Source organism: Paramisgurnus dabryanus, chromosome 19 (assembly GCF_030506205.2).
Source record: "Paramisgurnus dabryanus chromosome 19, PD_genome_1.1, whole genome shotgun sequence".
NCBI lineage: Eukaryota > Metazoa > Chordata > Actinopteri > Cypriniformes > Cobitidae > Paramisgurnus > Paramisgurnus dabryanus.
This window is the reverse complement of record NC_133355.1, coordinates 31,153,314-31,175,704: the sequence shown is the minus strand read 5'-3', so window position 1 is coordinate 31,175,704 and position 22,391 is coordinate 31,153,314. Positions and strand designations below refer to the sequence as shown.

The window sequence follows — 22,391 nt, the reverse complement described above, 5'->3', positions numbered from 1 at the left end:
GCATCTTAATTTCTGTTTTGTATTGTTGGACTTGTCTTTGTCTCTTCTGTACTTATGTGTCCCTTATCATTGTCACTTTGTTAACATCGCATTTTTTGATGTAAAGCGTCCTTGAGCTCTGGAAAGGCGCTATATAAATAAAACTTATTATTATTATTATTATTATTATCTTGTGACAAACACTGGACAACCACAATTAATATTTTAAAATTTTGACATTAATTTTAACATGTACGGAAAAAACAAAACATTTAAACAGTGGATAGAAGAATGAACAACGACAATACACAGAGAGCTTACTATGACTGAACTTGACAAAATAGAGCATGACAGCTACGAAGCCAACACACAAAAATACAGAATGGGCATTAAAACTTCTCAAAGACTGACTAAAAGAGAAAAAATGGAGACAAACAAGTATGAAGCAGAGGATCTTAATAAGGTATTACGATCATTTTATGCATCTGTGCAAAGTTTCGCGTAAGGATAAAAATGTTAATTTAAAACAAATATGCCAATAAAATGTTTCAAATTCATATTCATGTCCAGTTTTTTTTCTTATGTGGCAAGTTGCCGTGTAATAAGCGGGATAATGTAGAGGCAGCCGGTAGTTATCGGGAAATAAGCCCCTTCAGTGTGATACAAGACCCTCCGCTTCGCGTCGGGTCCTGATCACACTGTCGGGGATTATTTCCCGATAACTACCGGCTGCCTCTATATTATCCCTTACATATCTGGCCTTATCACAGCCTTAATGATAACGAGCTATTGCTTTTATACAACCATTTGACAGCACAAGTTTGAAAAAAGAAAACTAGAAACAACAACATTTTAAAAGTTATTTTAAAAGCCTCTTTGATGAGGAATTACCTTTTTCTGCCACGGATTGAAGGCTAGAATGACAGGTAACCCTTTCGGCTTTCGGTTTGTTTTGAATGTCATAACTCAATAGATGGAATAACAGTTTCTCAATATTACCGTTTCTTGATCACAAAGTGTAGTTTTAAGATAAGGATTAGGCGAGAATATATGTAAAATATTCAAATCTGCAGTCATTTAAAGATAGCGCCTATTTGAATATTTTCTGAGAAATATTCCGACGTGAGATCCAGACTCGGCCAGCCGGCGTCAGTGTTCACTCACCCCGCTGACCACAGCCTGATTTCCGACACTTATAATTTCCTGCAGGCTCTGATGTATCTGTGTCTAATGGTCAAAAATTTGGTTTTATTTGTTTTGGGTTGTTAAAACCAGCAGTATTTGGTGTCATGAACCTATTACTTTTTTCTTTAATTCATGTTTAGTGTCTTTTGTGTCGTTATTGTTTTGGCGCAAGGTCAAAATTAATAGAACTAAATTTGATATATTGTTGATTTTCCATTTATTTTGACGCGGTACAATCACTCGTTTACAGCAGCCCAGTCTCACGATTCTTGATTCTTTTTCCGTGATATTATCACGAATTTTCTGCGTTTTTTCGTGATCGTATAACGAATTCCTGTTTTTGTGTTTTCGGTTTAGGGTTAGATTTACATAAAATGACATCCCTACCCAAACCCAACTTCAACCCGACGCCAGGCGACATATAAAAAATAATTCTGAAAAAAAATAGTATAAACCAATGTATAAAGTGACATTCTAATGCAAGCACAAAATCGAACCCTAAACCGAAGCAACGATGGTTTAAAAATAGGAAAAAGCAGTTGAGTAAACAATACGTGATAATCACACAAAAACAGGAATTCGTTATACGATCACGAAAAAACGTGGAAATTCGTGATATCATCACAAAAAAAAGAATTAAAAAAATACGTGACTATATCACGAAACTTTGTGAGACTGGGTAGTTTACAGATAAGTCACTTACAAAAACACTATAATATGTTTTCATTTCAATTCCATAATGACTTAAAGCCAAAAAATAAAAACACTAGAAATGATGACACTATTTCATTCATAACATTCTCTTGCACTTCCTGTAAGATCTCTTACAGTATGCACATAATGTCACTTAACAGACAGCTAAGAAACAATCTGGGCAACATAAAAAATATGTAGCTTCTGTGTAGATGGCATCGCTTTGAAGAAACAAAAGAAAGTGTGGCAATGTGTCAAGGTCAGTGAAGCACACTGCTCTATTATTCAACTGCATGCTGGAGCCTAGCCATCATCCAGCATTATTAATACAGGAGAGGCTGATGAAGTTTGCAGTGCTGTACAAGATCATTAAGAAAAGAACACCTGGTGTTGTGGAGGGCCGTCTGGGGACCATCATGTTTTATTAAGCCTTGGAGGGCTCATCTTTGAAGCGGCTCTCTGCAGAAGGGGAGTCTCGGATAATGCTTCCAAACAAGGCCAAGATATTTTTCAATAACACCAATCCTGAAACAGACCTCTGCATACAATCCTGATGAAATGTAAAGCAACCTCAGCCCACTGCTGTTCCTATTATGGTCCCACGGTGAGCTTGTATTGTCCATGGCTTGATAATGACTCCCTGCCCTAGATTAATGTACATCACTTTCAAAGTACCATTGCAAACCTAACCAGAAAGGAAGACTTGCATTAGAAGAGATTCATTTATAAAGGCTCTAACAAGCACTGATGTAATTATTTACCAATTCTTCAAGAGGCATTTTAAGTACGAGGTTATTGTATTAGGGAAAATACAAATTTGACAGATGTTAATACACAGCAGACATATAGTAGCTTTAGAAAATGTACCATAAATTAGTACTGCACATGTTAAATTGTGTAAAAAGTGCTTTAGATAAATATTTCCAAGTTAGATTCAAGTTTCTAGATAGCTTTCCCCAAATAAGGGCTCCCTGAAACCATACCTAACCCAACAGAACTGTGCCCGAGCGCGATTGTCCCTTCTCCATAACCATCCAGAAGCATGCACTCCCATTGTACTTTTACCTGTCCGAGCCCAGCCCGCTTTCGTCATTATAATGCGATTGTTTTGAAGAAAACAGCACTCTCTTAACCCTGGAGCCCATCGTAATGCTAAGTCTGTGTTTTTTTATGTGAAGTAGTTGGTGCCCGATGACACACAGCCCTCTCACATGCATATAATATTGCTTAGTTGGTCTGTCGCGTGTGCAGCTTCAGAAGATGCTAGTTAAGAACGCAGATGAAGATGAGTGGTCGCGCAATCGTACCATGCTCTGATATGATTTGCGATCACAGTGCACGTTCCGTGAAAGTGAAAAAAAGGATCTTTAAAATATAAATCAGATAATTTAACGCATCATTATCTTAAACATAATAATATAAAACATAATATAAAACCAAATAATATTTATAGTAAAACATCACAAAAATAGGCCCTTTAATCCTTTCTAAGGTCCCGTACACCCTGCATATTAATTTGGTTGTCACTTCAATTTTAATATTTAATCCTGTACACACACAGTTCAGTCATTTATGGGACTGAAAACCGCATTCTACAACCGAATTAACTCCTGCAAAATGCAGGTAGTGACAACCACATTTACAGAAACTCTGTACATAACCAAACTGAACAACTAGTAGTTAATAAAGTGTTTAAACCTGCATCATGGACATGACCGGTATCTCTTTTGAAAAATTCATAGAAAGGAAAAAAGTCTTCTGTATGCACGGTGCAGAAAATGAGAGGCACGAGTGTTTGCTGACTAGTGTTGCCAGATCTTGCACAAAAAAAACAGCGAACAAGAAAATTCCAATGGTAAACCGAAAGAAATCCAAATGCTTTACCTCAAAGATCAAATTATTGGGACCGGCACCTTCACACTTTAATAACATCAAAAACGTGATTGCTTCATAAGCTAACAGCCATAAAACGGCAAAATGGTTTGTAAGTACAAAAAAGATGAGCACCTGGCAACACTGCAAGACAGCGCTCTGTGGAGCAGCCTCACAAATGTGAACAACACAACACCAAGGTTTATAATCAAAATAATGCTGTTAAATTATTTTGGTCGATTTGTTTCTCACTTTATAAAATGTGCCCCCCCCCCATAAAAACAAAATGCCACCCAATCTGTATGTTCTGGCGATGGCCCTGGTTCATCTTGGCAAGCTAGCTAGGGCATGATTAACCGGGCCGCGGTTTGTTTGAGATAATGGGAGCGTGCCCTAGCTAGTGCTGTTTATAGATGGGGGGCTACCTTGTGACTCCCAACTGTGTAAAGTCCATATGATCTCACACCACCACCAAGCCCTATGATATAAAATGCACCCCTCTATTCTACATCTCATAATAATCAGGCACTCAAACATAGCTGAAAATAAAGCTGAAATTGTTTGCTTTGTCTTACAGAGTCAAGTGTACCAAGAATGCTCAACAATAGCTCAATATGTAAACAGTATAATTACACTTTATTTTATTTCAGTTCATAAAAATGTTTTTTTCAACCGATAAGTTTAGTCTTTTATCTAGAATTCTGCAATATAGTAATTATAATAATAATAATCTTTTCACAGCCATTAAATCTGAAGCCTAGCAGTGAGGTCATTATGAACTCGTAATGGCTGCTAAACTAGCAGTGTAAATCAGCAGTCTGTCTCAGAGTAAAATAATGGAGCGAGAAAGAGATGGTTCACTGTCGTTCACTTTTAGTGTCTTATAGCTTGACAGCAACATCTTTAATGACTTAGTCAGTTTACCTGAAAATTAGGGATGCACCGAATCCAGGATTCGGATTCGTCAGAATACTGAGCTTTTTGGCAGGGTTTGATTCGGCCGAACCTTAGATTTTTTCCATTGAACCCTAGGCTCGCCCGCGTTATGTGTCTACGTAACGCGGGCGTTGATTACGTGGAGGCGTTTACATGTGGAATGTTCAACTGATATTAAGTATTTATATCTGAAACGTATAAAATGGCAGGCGTGTCTGTACAAACTAAGACAACTATTAAAAATGGTGTTTAAATAATAAAATATGTTGTCATTGTTTACGTCCAAAACCTTTTCATATGAGCTGTTGGGATAATGTAAAAACTTCTGTCCAACAATTTGGATGTTAGGGTGGTACAAGTGACAAGCATGCAATGCATACTTGAAATGTGACCTCTGCATTTAACCCATCCCAGTGAGTAGGGAACACACGCACTGCAAGTCATAAACACACACACACACACACACACACACACTGAGCAGTGAGCAGTTATCCCAGCATCCAGAAAGCAATTAGGATAAGGTGCTCAAAGGCACTACAGTCGCAACCTGCCAGCTGCGAGACTCAAACCGGCAACTCTCAGGTTACAAACCCGACTCTATAACCACTAGGCTACAACTATCCCAATATAAGTATAAATAGTAATCATGGGTATCGAGAACCGGTTCCATTTTAGAACCGTTACAAAACAACAACAACAACAGGGGAATCAATTTGACGTGCGCATTTCTATTCTGTTTATCAATTTCTGACTTTTCAGTCATTCTCGCATGGCGAACAGCAGTAAGCATTTTACAGTTGTATCTATCTGCCAAGACCTGCGACAAACCTTCTCTCACCATACACACATGCGCAGTTCATCACACTCTGCACTATGACTGACCATAGCAAAGTAAGAAAAAGACAATAAAAATTAGGCAGTTACAGGACAACATAGTTTATTTAAAATTATTACACGGCTCTCTGAAATGCTTGATTCTGATTGGTCAGTTGAGATATTTGCAGGTTTGTTCTTTTCAAATAATAACCGCTCCAAAGTAATAACGCATAGCCGGTACTACTTGTACGATTAAAATCGCTCCGCGCCAATAAAGATTACTGTTTGGCGCCATCTTGTGACAAACACTGGACAACCATAATTTTAACATGTACGGAAAAAACTAAACATTTAAACAGTGGATAGAAGAACGAACAACGACAAGACACAGAGAGCTTACTGAGACTGAACTTGACAAAATAGAGCATGACAGCTATGAAGCCAACACACAAAAAAATACAGAATGGGGATTAAAACTTCTCAAAGACTGGTTAAAAGAGAAAAAAATGGAGACAGACAAGTATGAAGCAGAGGATCTTAATAAGGTATTACGATCATTTTATGCATCTGTGCAAAGTTTCGCGGAAGGATAAAAATGTTAATTTAAAACAAATATGCCAATAAAATGTTTCAAATTCATATTCATGTCCAGTTTTTTTCTTATGTGGCAAGTAGCCGTGTAATAAGCGGGATAATGTAGAGGCAGCCGGTAGTTATCGGGTAAATAAGCCACTTCAGTGTGATACAAGACCCTCCGCTTCACGTCTACCGGCTGCCTATACATTATCCCTTACTTATTTCAATTTGCAGGGCTCTCAATGTCACACGCCACACCTTGTATTTCTCATGCTGAAAAGAAAAAAAAACCTTTTTCTCCTATATACAAATAATGGATACGCATGCGCAGGAATACGTAGGAAGTTCTCTACCGGGAGTTCATAGCGGTCTCGAAAATTTTAGATGTGCTCAACTTTATGCAGCGCTGCAAGAACTGAGACACACATGACATCAAAGTACGGTGAGAACTATTTGTGAAATCATACAGAGAAGTCTGATTTCAAATCTCGCGCTACTCTAATGTCACACTGATGGCAAGTTCTGCTTGTGTGTACAGTATGTACATTGGGCAGCGCTGTTTAGTTGTCTTGTTTGAGGACAGATTTCATTTTAAATTGGATACATTTGTATTTTTTTTTATTTAAATATTTTAGTTGGATGAATTTGTTTGTCTTTTATCAGACTTACCAATTGTTAGATTTTCTATTTGTGCTTGTCAGTTATGAAAAAAATATAAATTGAATTGCTAGCACAAACTTGAAAAAATGTGTGGGGCTGAGGGGCCACTGCTGCAAATACATTATTGTCCCTGTCCTAATCTCACTCCAAACTTCTGATAAAACTTGAGAGCCCTGCAATTTGTATCATTCATTCTGGAACTTTTTAAAATTTTATTTTTTAGACGAGTTGTCATGGTTAACAGTTACAGCCAACAGGTTATAGACTTAATGTAGCAAGAGTACAAAAAATCTTGAAAGTGTTTGCTAATTTTTTCTCTCACTAAAAATATTGGAATTGGAACCCGGATTCGATAAGCAGAACTGGCATCGGAATCTCTAAAATTAAAATGATACCCAACCCATTTTATGTCTCAATGAAAGGATTTTAGATTTCTCTGAAATACCAAAAAAATTTTGTTTTACATATTAATTGTATTTAAAAATTAAGTTTATGAACTTAACTCTTTCCCCGCCATTGACGAGTTATCTCGTCAATCCGCAATACAGCTACTATCCGCAACTTAAATACAAGGCCAAACTACGACTGCTGCACATCTGTCTCCGGCCCGTGCAATAATTTAAAGGTCCCGTTTTTTCTGTGCTTTTGAAGCTTTGATTGTGTTTACAGTACACAATATAACATGTGTTCATGTTTCACGTGTAAAAAACAAGTTTTTCACACAATTTACTTATCTGTATGGCACTTTTTTACTGTCCTCAAAACAGGCTGATGTCTTCCTTGTTCTATGAAGTCCCTCCTTCAGAAATACGTTACGAGTTCTGATTGTGCAGCCTAGTTTGTTTATTGTTTTGTGATTCAAAAGCAGCTTAGCTTGCCTTTAGCTTAGCTGGCGACTGACGTATTCCTGTGGGCGGAGTTTAGTCAAAAAACTGTTCTATTGCCGTCATTAAAGCAGGAAGTAGAGGAAAAACCGGCCGTTCGCTGTAGTCTTTGAAAGGCGAATTCTGTTAAAGAAAAATATTGCCTGCCAGTGAAATTTTGCTTTATCGTTTTGCAGGTATTATTTATGCTCTAACAGCAACATTACACACTAACTAGGGTTTGAAAAATGGGATCAGAAAGAACGTGACCTTTAAGTTTTTTAATTGATTTTGCCCCGCATCCATTCAGAATGAGCAGCATTGCACTACAAATCTCAGCAAGCATTGTGGATGGCTGCACATTTACAAGAATATATGTCAGTTGCAGTTGGAGGTTTTTGTATCTGAGACTCTGGACTCATCACAGTCATGATGATATCACATAAAATTGTGTTTATACAACAGTTTGATGGAACAAGTGTGTAGATAAATCAAGAACAATAACGGATTGTCTTTAAAAGCCTCTTTTGTGCGATACTATAGCACTTCCTCCAGTCATGTATTCCACTTCGCATCATGCCACTATTTTTCGAATAATTCAATGGCCTGTTGTCATTTACTCCTTACATATATACTTTATATATTAACATCATTAAGCTCTATAAAACATTTCACTGTATATTAGACAAACATGGTGGTATTTTGCAAAAGTGCAGATCCATCTCCAAGTGCACAAATACCAAAAAAAATTCCTGCAGATATTTTGGCCTTTCATCTAAATCTATCAGGTGCCACACACATCTCCAGCTATACACTGCTAAAAAGGACAGACAACTGTGAGATAAGCGTAATATCTGTACAATGAGTATTCTTTTGTTCTGACAAAGAATGAGGAAGAGAGTTGCCCTTTTCTTGCAGTAAATGGGGTGTGAAGTCAACCTAAACCATATTGTGCTGATGCAATCAAACAATGGCAATGTGGTGTGAAATGCAAACGCTCCAAATGACAGTAAATGCAGTCACAAATGACAGTATACTGAAGCTAAAGCAATGATGCATTAAACATGCCACAGCCCTTGATTTCCAGGGTGATTCCTATTGAAAGTCTCCAGGTGCATCTTTTGGGTTGTTTGATAATTTAATTAAGGAAAATTATGACATTTTTGCGATTGGTGTAACAATTTTATTACCCAATTTTTTATTAGTTTTTGAAAGAACTTTTAATATATCTTAACATGATAATGCAAAGAAAGTATATTTCACACTGTAAAAATAATTATGTTACTTAGTAGATTTAAGAAAATTAAATGAGTAAACTATATTTAAATTATTGTTTTATCTTACCAAAATTTGAGTTTCAATAACATAAACATGTTTGAAATTGTTTTGAATATTAATCATTTATTTTGAGTTATTCTAAATTAACACATTATTGTGTAATTCAACTAAATTTTATTGTTAAATACCCTTAAAGAAAGAAGTTAACTTAAAAATAATTTTGTGTTGAAATTACATGAATGATTTTATGTTTTTGCAGGTTTTATAAAATGTTATTTAATAACATTAGTAATAAGCATATGTCCAGTACGTGCCTTCGGCTTGAACAGTATCATTGACTCATAAGAATCCTTGGTAATCCTCTGCAATATTCAACAGTTGGTTGAATCAGCTAATTCCATTCTTTTTTTGAGTCTGACGAGCTATTTTGGCTGTTCGTCCTTACACAAATTTGACGCTGTGAGAATGAAAGGGAAATGTTTTTATATTGACCAAATTAAATGTGTTAATGTATCTTTTGCGCTCTATAGCAGGCAGGGTGGACAGATAAATACTCGACATGTTTAATCTGAGTGATTTCATAAGTTATTTACGCCTGCCGGCTGTGTACAAACGTTCCGCTATTTTGTATGGAAGTCAATGGGAAGTCTGGTTTGTTTTCCCCCAAAAAGGGGCGGTGACGAAATTTACAGTCAAGTTCCCGGATGTGCCGGTAGTCCGTATGATAACATCAACATGGCGGATGATGTCCATACTTAAACAATACATTTTTTTTGTTTGTTTTTCACTAAAAAGAGATGTTTGAGATTTAGAATTTCTGTTTCTTCTTTACATTTTGTGGTTACTGTTGTACAAAGTTTCTGTGAAATAACTGTGCTACTTCCAGGACTGAGACCAGCAGAGGCGATTCTAGGGTTAGAGCTTTAGGGGTGCTGAGCACCCAATGAGCTTCGCTGCCACCACCCACTCTTTTTTCCTACAGAAACCAATAATATGTCTATTGTACAATAGCTATCATTTTAACATTGGTTAAACTAACTCCAAAATTAAGATTTTTTTGGAGACCTTTCAGGCATGAAAATGGGTCAGGGGTGAAAAAGATGAGAAGAATATTACCCCTCTAGGGTCTGGGAGCATGCTCCCCCTTAGAATTTTTTTAAAATAACATTTTAAAGCATCAATCTGATGAGTTTTCAAATGCATTTTTTTGCCAACCTTTTTATTTCTAATTAATGGTGAGCTAGCACATTTTTGCCATTAATGCCATATTAAAGTCTCAGGACAAAAGGTGGGCTACACCAGCAGTGAATATACAGTGTATCGTTTTAAGCCTTTGTCAAAATGACAAATCTCCTAATTTATAACTTTTATGCCTACAACATATGGTAGGTTTATTAATAGTTTGTTAATTTGCAGCTTTTCTTTTAACATTCCTTTAATTGAACCATTACCTTTACTATATGTCTAAAACAAAACACTTGTGACTCCTGCACTAAGGGTTAAAAACGTTATCCCCTTCATATTAATCTACATGTGACAAAATAAAAAAATATTTATTGTCTAGTTTGATAGTCAGACAGTTAGTGCTTTCACACATAACTTACCGGTACTGGTGGTATACAGTGATATGTAGTTTGTTTTCACTCTGTTCCAAACGCCATGTTTTCATGACGACTGACCAGAAAAGACGCACGTGATTTCATGTTTACATGACTCCCGATTGTTAAAATAAGTCTCAAATTAACGATAAATCATACAATAAACTTTAACAACGGAGACACACGCATGCAACTACCCTCTGAGACGCACTGCATGCGTCTTGCGGAAGAACATTGTAACCGGCGCTACTTCTCTCCGTTTAAGTCTATGGACGAGTCACCCAGGTACTTTGCTACTCCGCAGCGCGCGGGTACCCTCCGGACTAATCCAAAAATAAACACTTATTATACGTGTACCATGGTGATTCATTATAAGACAAAAACACGGCTTGAAAGATTGATTCGTGATGTACTCGCTCATTATAAACATAACGTAAACATTTTGTAAGATTTGAACAAAAAAGTTGCATCACAACACTTTTAACTGATTCTCACTCTGCGTGTGTTTCCCACTGAATGGTCGGGCTAAGTGATGCAGGTACAGCGAAGTAGAAGAAGAGGATGACACCATTTGCTAAGCGGGGAGGTTTTCATTTTCTATCTTATTATTCATTTTAAACCACAAACTACGGAGTATGTTTTGGACATTATTTAACCTGGTCAAAGACGAACGAACATTTTAGAGTAATTAAATTTCTTGCCCCAAGTTTTAGAGGTGCTGAGCTCATTTTTAGGGGTGCTGAAGCACCCCTAAAAATGGGCTAGCCTCGCCCATGGAGACCAGTCTTTTCCTAACTGCAAGAATATCAATTAATCATATTGTGGTATATAATAATAAATATGTTTTAAGCTAAAGAAAGCTAAAGAAAAGCAGTTAACTTTAGGTTAACAGTTCACATAATTTTATTGAGTAGATACAGTATAGCATATATTTTAGGTTAATTAAGCAATATCGCTCGAGTAGGAGTGTGATATAGCTCTATATCATCACGGCTGTGATTAGGCCAGAGGCACGAGGCCGTAGGCCGAGTGCCGGAGGCAATCACAGCCGTGATGATATAGAGCTATATCACACGACTCCGAGAGCGATATTGCTTTTATACAACAGTTCGACGGCACACGTTTGAAAAACGAAAACTAAAAAACAACAACGGAGTTATTTTAAAAGCCTCTTTGTTTGAGAACTACTTCTTCCGCCACGGATTTGAGGGCGGCCAGAATGACAGGTAAAACTTCCGGCTGCTTTGAATCTCATAATAACTCAATGGACGGAAAAGCCGTTACTTTATATTACAGTTTCTTGGTCACAAAGTGTAGTTTTAAGATTAGTTCAGTCGAGAATGTATATGTATTATATTTAAATCTGCAGTCGATTAGTAAAGATAGCGCCTGTTTGAACGTTTGCTTACTGAGATTCGGTACGAATGAGAACCAAAGCATGAGCGGACGTGAGTGTTCACTCGCCCCGCTGACCACCGCCCTCTCTGGGCTACATCTCTGACTGGCATTCCCTGGCTCTCGTGTTGGCCTTGTTTGTTTATGATCGTCAAAATGAGACCAAATCAGCAGTATTTGGTGTCATGATCAAACTATTACTTGTTTTTTTATTCATATTTAGTGTCTTTTGTGTTGTTATTGTTTTGGCGCGAGGTAAAAGTTAATAAAACTATACTTGTATAACGTTACTATTGCTTTCTCGTTTAATCTCAACGCGATACGAGCACTCGATTATTATTAAACTTTGTTCTTGTCAGTACTATACAAAACGGTTTTTTATAAGTGTCAGAGAGATGTTTTTGCATGCTGCTTATAAATATACCAGTGGCGATATCTCATAACATGTTTTAATAGTCACGTCACGATAAAGTAAATGATCAATGTCCACATTTAAAAGCTGCGGTGCTTACCTGCAGTTCCACGGTGTTTTCGCGTTCTGATAAAAGATATAGCTCCAGAAAAAAACGAGTGTTTATATTCCTCTTTCCAAGTGTTAATCGTCCACACGATGTGACAAGACATTTCTCCCATTAACTTTAACATAACATCCAAGAGCGCTGATCTTTGACAGAATAATTACTTCCGATTGGGGATTCACAGACTGATTTATGAGCAAGTAAACTAATGAGACACACGGAGAGTGATTCAAAACAGCGCGTCTGTGTTTTTCCATTCAGAGATGAGCCTGCTTAGGACCTCCATTCACTAGGTGGCGGAATGATACGAAAGGTGATGCGGTTACAGTGCCGTTATCAGCACAATATCGCATAGCTCTTAGCCAATTAGATTCGAGAACCAGAAAGAACTGTTGTATAAACTAATATAACATTTTAGGTAATTATACATGATTAAATCAGGAAGATTCCATTAAAAAAATCCTCAAATAGTACTTAAATATTTGTACATACTAAACATGTAATATTGTTACTAAACTTTTTTAAGTAGATATCACATCATTTTTTACAGTTCAGCTAATGTGGTCATAGAGAAATTTGATATGAAGTAGGAGAGCAGCTATGGGCAAATTTCAGTAATAGTAAAAAGTCCTTGCACTCACATTCTTTGGACATTCCCACAGCAAAGCACTTCTGCAGGCGACAATACTGACAACGGTTTCGCGTCACCTTGTTGATAATGCAGTTCTTCTCCCTGTGACATGTGTACACCATGTTCTTCTGGATGCTTCTGCGAAAGAAACCCTTAGAAGAGAGAAAATAAAAGAGTGAATAAGACCTCAACAAACACAATTGTCATTCTGAGTCTTGTGATTTGGTCTTGAGGCCTCTGTGTATCTGAATGGCTTGTGACAGGCAAGAACATGTTAAGTGACCAACTACAGGTAATTTTGTTTAACATCTCATTGTAAATGAGCACTGTGTCTTACCAGCTATTGTAAAATTTGTTGCCACATTTTAGGAGGTTGTTGCTCGGCAAAAGGTTACATATTTTTATCTAATCTCTCAGAAAACGTATTGTCCAAAGTAGGGATGTTAACAATTAAGCGATCTTCGATAATTGTCGATAAGAATTCAATTGATAAAACTTAATGATGGCCGAATAAGCAAGAGCATGCACGTGTGTGCAGCGCCTGCGAAAAAACACATACAGCAGGAGAAAAAAATGAAGCGATCGCACAGAAGTTAAACTAGCCATGATCACAAAGATGCTCGATTCCAAGCACACACCTGGGCTTTTTAACATTATGCGAGACAAGGCTGGCTGTCAACACAACAAAATAGCATAAGCAGTGGATCTGATAGCGGCTGATACAAAAAATGCAAATACGGTTAGCATACTGAAAGCAGTGACTTTCTTTAGGAAGCCTGCAAGCCTAGCATAGCAATGCTGTTAACGTTGCTACAGTATACAAAGGGAAGGAGACCAGAGGCTGTTTTTTAATGAACAGATTTAAATGTAATCTTAAGTTCTGGCTAGTAACTGTAATATGTAAACTGTAATTGAGACTGAACGACCACAACAGATGTCACAGATCATTATTGACTGTCTGAGGCGCTGTTGCAGGTTTTCTAACGGAAGGTTGCCATCTCCATAATTAAAGTATCTTTGCTGAAAGTATGACGCAGGTCTAAGCTGAGGTGACGAAGGGAAAAGTGCCCTTCGTATGCTTCTTGGATATGATTACAACAACAGTGTATAAAGGACTCGGAAAGCGAGGTAAACAAATAGAAAAAAATAACACTCTATGACAAAGAAACCTTTATTCTTACATGGGTTACCAGAGTGCCCATGTGAGGCGGAGTTATACACCGTGTCTATAAGTCATTATATTTCATTACGAGATTAGTTTAAATTGATGATTTTATCAAAACATCAACTAAATTCACTTATTTTACAATCCCACTAGCATGTTATTTAGACATAAAAATGTATTTGTGTAAGGAAGCTGGCATTTTTACGCACACTTTCATGTCATTGGTTATATGCCACTGCAGTAAAGGCTTAATATTACAATTAACGATTATTCCATTGAATGATGGTTAATTTAAACAATCCTCGAATATGGAAAATTGCATAAATTGACATCCCTTGTCCCAAGTTTTTGTCTTCCAAGTTTTTGTAGCTTTTTTAAAAACAAAATCATACACATTAAATCTCTTAACTTGAAACGTTGTTTCTCACCCACAAGCTCATTCAACTTTTCACATTTGACATGCTATTTTACACTCAAAGTTACTTGATATTATATCTAATTTAAGATCAAACACTTGCTCTCTTCATACCATCCCCAATATGTTGCTTAAGGATGTTTTAGACTCTGTTGCATCTAACATCATCTCTCTTATAAACAGTTTTCTGTAACAAGGCTCTGTTCTTTCTTGTTTTAAACCTACAGTTCATCTCATCATTTGTTGCTTAAAATGTTAATCTTGATCTGTCTGATTTCAACAATTACAGACCCATTTAAAAATTGCCATTTTTGTCAAGAATTTGTGAAGGCTGTTCTAAATCAGTTGTCCCCTTACTTAATTGCAAATTATTTACTGGATTCCTTTTTAAGCAATAAGGATAGCACTGATTCAGTGTTAAATAATCCGTATTCGGGGTTAATTGTGTTTTTCTGATATTGTGAGACTTCAGTGCTGTTTTTTACCTCATTGTTTTAAATTGACAGCTCTTCTCGTTGGTCTATTCGTAAAGATTTTTTATTTATGTTTGCAAGTATGTTACAATCTCACAAAGTCTTTTTAAAGTAGTTTATTAATATTTAGTAAAATAAAGTCTTATGTAAAGTCTTATTTTAAAAAACTTAAAAAAGCCGCTAAACGCTACCACCGAATGCTCTCGCCATGTACAGTATTTTTATCAAATACTTTCTCTTCAAATCTGCTTAATTCCAGCCTCACACCTTCATAAATATCAGTTTGTTGTCAAAATCCACTAAACGCCACATTAATTTTTTGGCAGAATTGGCTAAACATTCTGTTAGACAGAATACCTTCACTTAAAGTGGACTTGGAGTGAAGTAAATCTTTTTTATACTCAAACATTATACACTAAGGCTGAAAAAGCACAATAATTATAATAATAATAATAATTATTATTATTATTATTATTTTCTAACACCAATGGTTTACATTTGTTGTACCAATGATCCAGTGTCTTTATCCAAATCATCATCTTTCAAATCATCATCGTTACTCAATAATGATTTGTCTTCATCATCATTTTAACTCTGAACTGTCTGATCCATGTGTCCTGCTGCTCATTTGGCTGTAGTTGTCCTGTAGCTGCTTCTATTCTCATACTTACAGCAGGTGGCATATAAAAGTTAGATAAATGGAGAAGATATTATGTATTTGTGTGTGCGTGTGTGTGTGTGTGTGGGTTGGTCTATGTGGTTTACGAGGACATGAATAGTGTATAATAACATGTTTATTATGCTATAAAGGTGGTTTACGGGGACACAGACAGTGTCCTCATAAACGGAAAAGCTAAAAAAACATACTAAATGGTAGTTTTTCATAGATTAAAGACTGGCAACAGGTTTTTGTGACATTGGGGTTAGGGATTGGGGTAGGTAAGGGGAATAGAATATAACAGTTTGGACAGTATAAAATGCATTGTGTCTATGGAGATGTCCCCGTAAACCACATACACCAACATGTGTGTGTGTGTGTGTGTGTGTGTGTGTGTGTGTGTGTGTGTGTGTGTGTGTGTGTGTGTGTGTGTGTGTGTGTGTGTGTGTGTGTGTGTGTGTGCGTGCGTGTGTGTGTGTGTGTGTGTGTGTGTGTGTGTGTGTGTGCATAAGGATCTTTAATGATTGTCTAGTCTGTAATGATGTAGAGATAAGTGCAGGCAGGTTCACTTCACCTGGTTTATCTATCAACAAAAGTGGTTAACAAAATACTTTACAATGCCTCTCTCTCTCTCTCTATCTCTCTCTCTCTCTCTCTCTCTCTCTCTCTCTCTCTCTCTCTCTCTCTCTCTCTCTCTCTCTCTCTCTCTCTCTCTCTCTCTCTCTCTCTCTCTCTCTTAACTAGGATCATTATCCTCCATCTTGTTATCTTAATGGGGTACAGATAGGGTGTCAGGGCTTCTCATTTACAGATTAAAAGAAACGAAAGTGCCACTCATCAATTATTTACCTCAAAGCCTTCCCCACAACTTCTCTTCCTAACTTTATTCTGTGTTATATGGGTATCAACTTTCATCCCTAATCGCATAGGCTTTTTTAATAAGTAATGAAAACTGAGGAGACACAGGAAACGGAAACAAATACAGAATATACAGAACTATAAAACAGTGAGACACAAGATGTAAAAGTTTTGCTGTGTGGTTGCTAGGGTGTTCTGATTACTTTGACATTGCTATGTGGCTGCTTGGGTATTTTGGGTGGTTGTTCTGATGTTGCTCTGAGGGACAGAGACTCATTGTTATGCAGTTGCAGTGATCTGGAAGCATGTTGATATGACATTTCTAGGGTGTTATAGGTGGTGTTACAGCTTCCAAGTGATTGCCTACTGGTTTCTTACTGTAATTACCTGGATTAGGGATTGTTTAAATACCATATCCTTCCATAAGCAACAGCACTGCACACTTAGTCAACCAGCTTGTATAGACCCCTTCACAGTTCACGTCACAGGCAGTTCCCACTGTGCATGTCAGGGTCAGAAAAGTCATAACAGCAGGTTGAGTTGCGTATTATTCCGTACCGTCAAAAATGCCTACTTGCGTCGTGGGCTGTGAAAATCGATGCAGGTCTGCCGTTAAGTTTTTAAGGATTCCCGCAGAATCTCATCCATTAAAAACACAAAAATATTGTGGCTGCAAGCAATTAAACGTGCAGACTGGAACAATGCAAAGATCAAAGAGGCTTGTGTTTGTAGTGCTCACTTCTTTCAGGTGAGTCATCATTTATCAGACCTGTTAGATTCAACTAAAAAGCCTGAATGGTATGAACAGTTTGAACATTGAAGGGGTCTATAACAGAGGGCAAGTTACAGAAAGAGGCAGGAAGTGGCAAATATCCCCCTTCTCTGCCTTTCAGCATTTAATTTATGACAGTCTGGAAATTGTAATACATTTTTTGTTATTAATAACTAATGTAGGGATGCACGATCTTGATTTTTCATGGCCGGTTTTTATATCGATTTTCTTAACAAGCAAATTGGCCGATTCTGATCCGATTTCCGATTTTTTTTCTTATCAAGCAACAAACAAGAAAGAATGAAAGTAAACATAAACAATATGTTTATTTGGTATTTAAAAGGCTAAACTTGGTTTGGCTATTGAAAACAATAACTGTAACCATCTAAAATTAACAGCAGTAACTGTGCAGTAGGCTACGTTCAATACAAACATAAGTGGTTAAATGAGACCATGACATGGATGGTTGAGTGAGTGAGGGTTGATGGTCTTGCCTGTTTTGCATTATCAACAGACTTTTGATACTTATTGTGTTCTATCAGGTGATGAACTTAAATGTCTGATCAAGTTTGTTGTGGCGAATGCAGGGCTCTCAGGTTTTATTTAAAAGTTTGGAGTGAGATAACGGACCCCATCTTGCACCCAGCGCAATTGACTTTCTCAGTGACACATGTATCATTTGTATTTTGCACTGGCGCACAGCGGGTTTTTCCCTCCACAGACGCACGTCGGCAAACTAGGGAATGAACTTGCACTCCCTGGGCGGTTCAGCGCAAAAAAGGAGGCGTGTTGCGGCGCAAACCATCCCTGATGCTATTTTGCAGTTTCAAAAAACAATTGCGCCACTGACCAAAAAAACTAGTCTAAAGTCATTTTCATAAGTTTGTTGTGTGGCTGTATTACGTTTATTTTATGTAAATAATAATTAAAATGTTTTCATAAGAAACCTTAATGTATATGAACTTGATTTGTAAGTTTACTTTGGGGTTGGACCTTGCTTGCGTTTCTTGGGTCCGATTTCAAAGCCCCCAAACCCTTTCAGTGGTGAGGGTGGATGCAGCGATGTCCTCTGCTGGCTTCTGTGTAGAGGCAGATCCACCTCCCGTTACACTGCGTGCCCGAATTATGCTGGCAAGCTTGGGATTCCCCAGTCTCCTGACATCATTGTAGCGCTTGGCGCAACAATGGGGATGCCAGCTGATGAGACAATTGTGGCTATTTCCTCTCACGCCTGTTTAACCGACGCTGATTTGGGCGGGTTTCTCCTATCCCCATACAAAACAACTTCTCTGTCTTTGACTGCTCTTACAAGAACATGGGTCTCCTCGGCTGTGAACCGCTCCTGGCGTGCGCCTGTTAAATCCATCATAATAATAGCAACCCGCCATGGAACTTGTCCAGAAAATGCAAAAACATTAAGCATACTGAAAGCAAAGACCCTCTCTATGAAGCCTGCAAGCTTAGCATAGCAACGGTGCAAATGGTATTATACACAGGGAAGGAGACCAGAGGCCGTTTTTTAATTAACAGATTTAAATGTAATCTTGTAGGACTGGCCGTATGAGTGTTAATGTTTATGTCTTAGACACATTTCAGATGCACATAGTGTAACATGTCATGAACATGGCTCGGATCTGACATTTGAACTAAAGTGTCAGGCCAGCTGGGTGACAGTCAGGCGGCATAGCACCACTCTCCTGCTCCTGTTATCATTTCAAACAGGTTCTCCCCACTCAGCAGCACACCGTCTGAGACACCTGTAACAAGTGCCATGGTTATAGGTGATTTTATTTTACGGAATGTGGAAATAGAGACAACAGCCACCATTGTTGAATGTGTACCGGTATCCTCTGACATTAGATTTAAAGTAAAAGTGCTGGCTAATGCTAAACGTAAATATTCTAAGGTTGTTAATCACGTCAGCACAAATGTAACTAGACGCTGCTAGTCAGAGATCACTAAAGATAATATTAAAGATAAATTATTCAAGATGCTAAATAGCGAACATGTCTTTGATAACTTGAATGCTGTTGCCAATGCAAGGCAATACATTGATGATGAGAAAGGGAAACAGTAAATGTCTTGTATTATTTGCATGCATAAAGTCTATCAGGGTGATAAGATTTACAGTAAATTATTATTACTACATGGTTGGATGTTGTAGCAATCCAACCGCATTTGTCATACGTCACTATGAAAAGTGCGTACACTACGCTGATACTCTATCCTTTTTAATACAGTTGCAAAACTGACAACAAAGCGTCAGAAACAAATACTAAAATATGACATGATAACAATAATTTTCACAAACAAAATCGAGCTAATTGAAGATATTATCAAAGCTATGCAATTAGCCACCATAATATCCAATAGTACACCGATGTAATGAGAGCAATTAAAAGCAGTATAGGATTCAAAATGTATTAATCCAAGCAAGGCAGACAAATCCAAATAGCAAGAAAACAAACATAGTCGAGGAACAGGCAAATAAATCCAAGAAAAGATAGTCCAACTAGGCAAATAGAGCAAAAATGTAATCCTATAAACAGTAATCCAATGGAACAGACACAATGGTCATAACATGAAACATGAACAATGGTTACACTCAGTACGCAGTAAACTAACAATACTTTGCAAAGTAAACATGGAACATAAGCGTATAAGATGGTAGCGGCGCCTTCTTAATCGCGTCCGCATGCAAGATCAGAGCTTTACGCAGCTTACAGAGTTTCGGAAAGTAAACTTTTTCTGCTGCTGCTCTGTGCCCCCGCTATCCGAATTTGTCATAAGAAAAGTGGGTACACTACGCTAATACTCTCTCCTGAATACAGAGGAGTCTAAGATGGCGGCGCTACCGGAAGATAGTTATTTTCGTTTATAAAGTTTTCAATATGGATATTTCTACAACAACACAGCGCGGATTACCCTCAGAAGACCTTCGTTTATCATCCTGGAGCCGTTTGGATTTAATTTGTGAAGGATGGATGCACTTTTTTTGGACTTGAAGGTCGTGGACCCCATAACTTCACATTTAATTAACTGAAAGATCTAAAACATTTTCTAAAATATCTGAAAATGTGTTTGTCTGAAAAACTATGGACATATGCATCTCGGACAGCTTGGGGATGAGTAAATCATGGGTTTAATATCATTTTTGGCCGAACTATCCCTTTAATATCATCAAGTCATCACTAGAACTAGGGTACATTCCAGCAACCTTCAAATTTGTAGGAATTGGGCCCCTCATTACAAAAACTAATCTTTGCCAGGGAGAGCTAACTCATTTTAGGCCAATTTCTCTAAATCTCCACAGAGTTGTTTTTTTATTAGAATTGGGGGACCAGTTATCAGAATGTTGGTTTTACCTAGATTTGAATGTAACCATAGTTTTAACTCATTAACACAAGAGAAGAGTGGGGATTTTATGTAAATGGGATCTGGTTGACAAGCAGTATATAACTGAATATCATCGGCATAAAAGTGATAGCTAGCACCATGTCGTCAAATGATGTTGCCAAGCGACTGAATATACAGAATGAATAGTAGTGGGCCAAGAACAGAGCCCTGTGGGACACCCTGTTTAAGTAAGACAGTAGAAGATTTGGAATTGTGTAAGGAGATTTGATATTGCCTGCCCGTGAGATAGGAGGAAAACCAGGATAGTGCAGAGCCTGATATGCCAAACTCCGCTAAGCAGGAAAGTAATATCTTATGACAGACAGTATCAAAGGCAGAGCTGAGGTCTAATAACAGAGGTATAGAGAGACTGCCTAAGTCCCCAGAGAGTAAAAGATCATTAACAACCTTTACTAACAAGGTCTCCGTGCTATGCTATTGGCGGAAGCCAGATTGAAAAATATTGAAGAGACTGTTACCAGCTAGAAATTACTGTAGCTGAGAGGCCACAGCCTTTTCCATGATCTCGAATGAGAGGTAACTGTGTTAACTTTTTACCCGCCATTGAGAAAACATTTGCAAAAAAACTTTGTTCTTGATGAATCCACTAGATGGCACACTTACCCAATAAAAAAAAAACAGAAGCAAAAACGTTAATTACTAATTTTAAACACTGTGTATGTTTTAATAATCGTTCTGAATCTGATCTCTGAGAAAATTGCAATTATTTCAGCTTTTTGCTTTTTTTCGTTTTGTTTGTTTGTTTATTGTTGATTGTTTGAAAGCAGAGTGTCTGTTCTTTCAGTTGATATATTTGTTTGTTTATATATTTTTAGAAGAACATTTTCCTGGAAGGCATTTTGTGAAAATCACAAAAAATGCTGGCGGGCAACTTTTCAAAAAAATGGCTGGTGATGAACGAGTTACCAGTCAGAATGCATAAAGTGGACACATTAAACATTCTATCCATAACAAAAAATCACGGGTTGTCATGATTTTAGTAAGAATATATTTGCAAACTTGAGCATTTTATATTTTTAATTAATTAACACAACCTTGTCACAAGTGTGATATGGTTGTGTTTTTTTTTCTCTGTGTCTAATTTACACTTAGTGAAAACTGTGCCCCTTGATGGCAAATGCTATTTACACTAGCTCTGCACACCAAAATTATTTTTAAGTCCTGAATTTTTAATGTCAAAGTTTTTTAAAAGTTGTGAGTGCACATTCAAAGTTCAATCAACAGATTTGCAGGGGACACGTCAAAAGAACCCAATGTCAAAAAGGATTACAGAGACAAAGCAAACAGACCTTAGCAAATCTGTCGTCTTTACTCAGCTTTGCCTCATGTGTCTTTTTGTATGCATATGTATGCTCAGGCATATGTTTCCTAGCCACCTTATCAATTCAAATTAGACTTCGGGTTTAATATCATACAAAGAATGCTCATGTCAAATGATGCAAATAAGCAGATTTTGTGGTTTTGAAGCAGAAGGTATACAGGTTCGGAGCACAGCTCACAATCTTTCAAGATTGTGTGTAAATCTAGTTGAGAAATAAGATTTGGAAATTATGACCAGTCCTCAATTAATGCTTGTAAAAGTGATTTTACATAATGCCAATATCTAGACAGCAGCATGACCAATGACTAATAT

The 22,391-nt window shown here is 37.3% G+C and overlaps 1 protein-coding gene across 1 annotated transcript in view; it reads right to left on the bottom strand.

Moving 5' to 3' along the window:
* Positions 1-22,391, bottom strand: part of LOC135785788 (retinoic acid receptor beta-like) — a 134,153-nt gene that overhangs the window by 80,794 nt on the left and 30,968 nt on the right. The window contains exon 3 of the mRNA XM_073812667.1: positions 13,011-13,152. Within this exon, the coding sequence (XP_073668768.1) occupies positions 13,011-13,152 (142 nt within the window). The remainder of the gene's footprint in view (positions 1-13,010; positions 13,153-22,391) is intronic.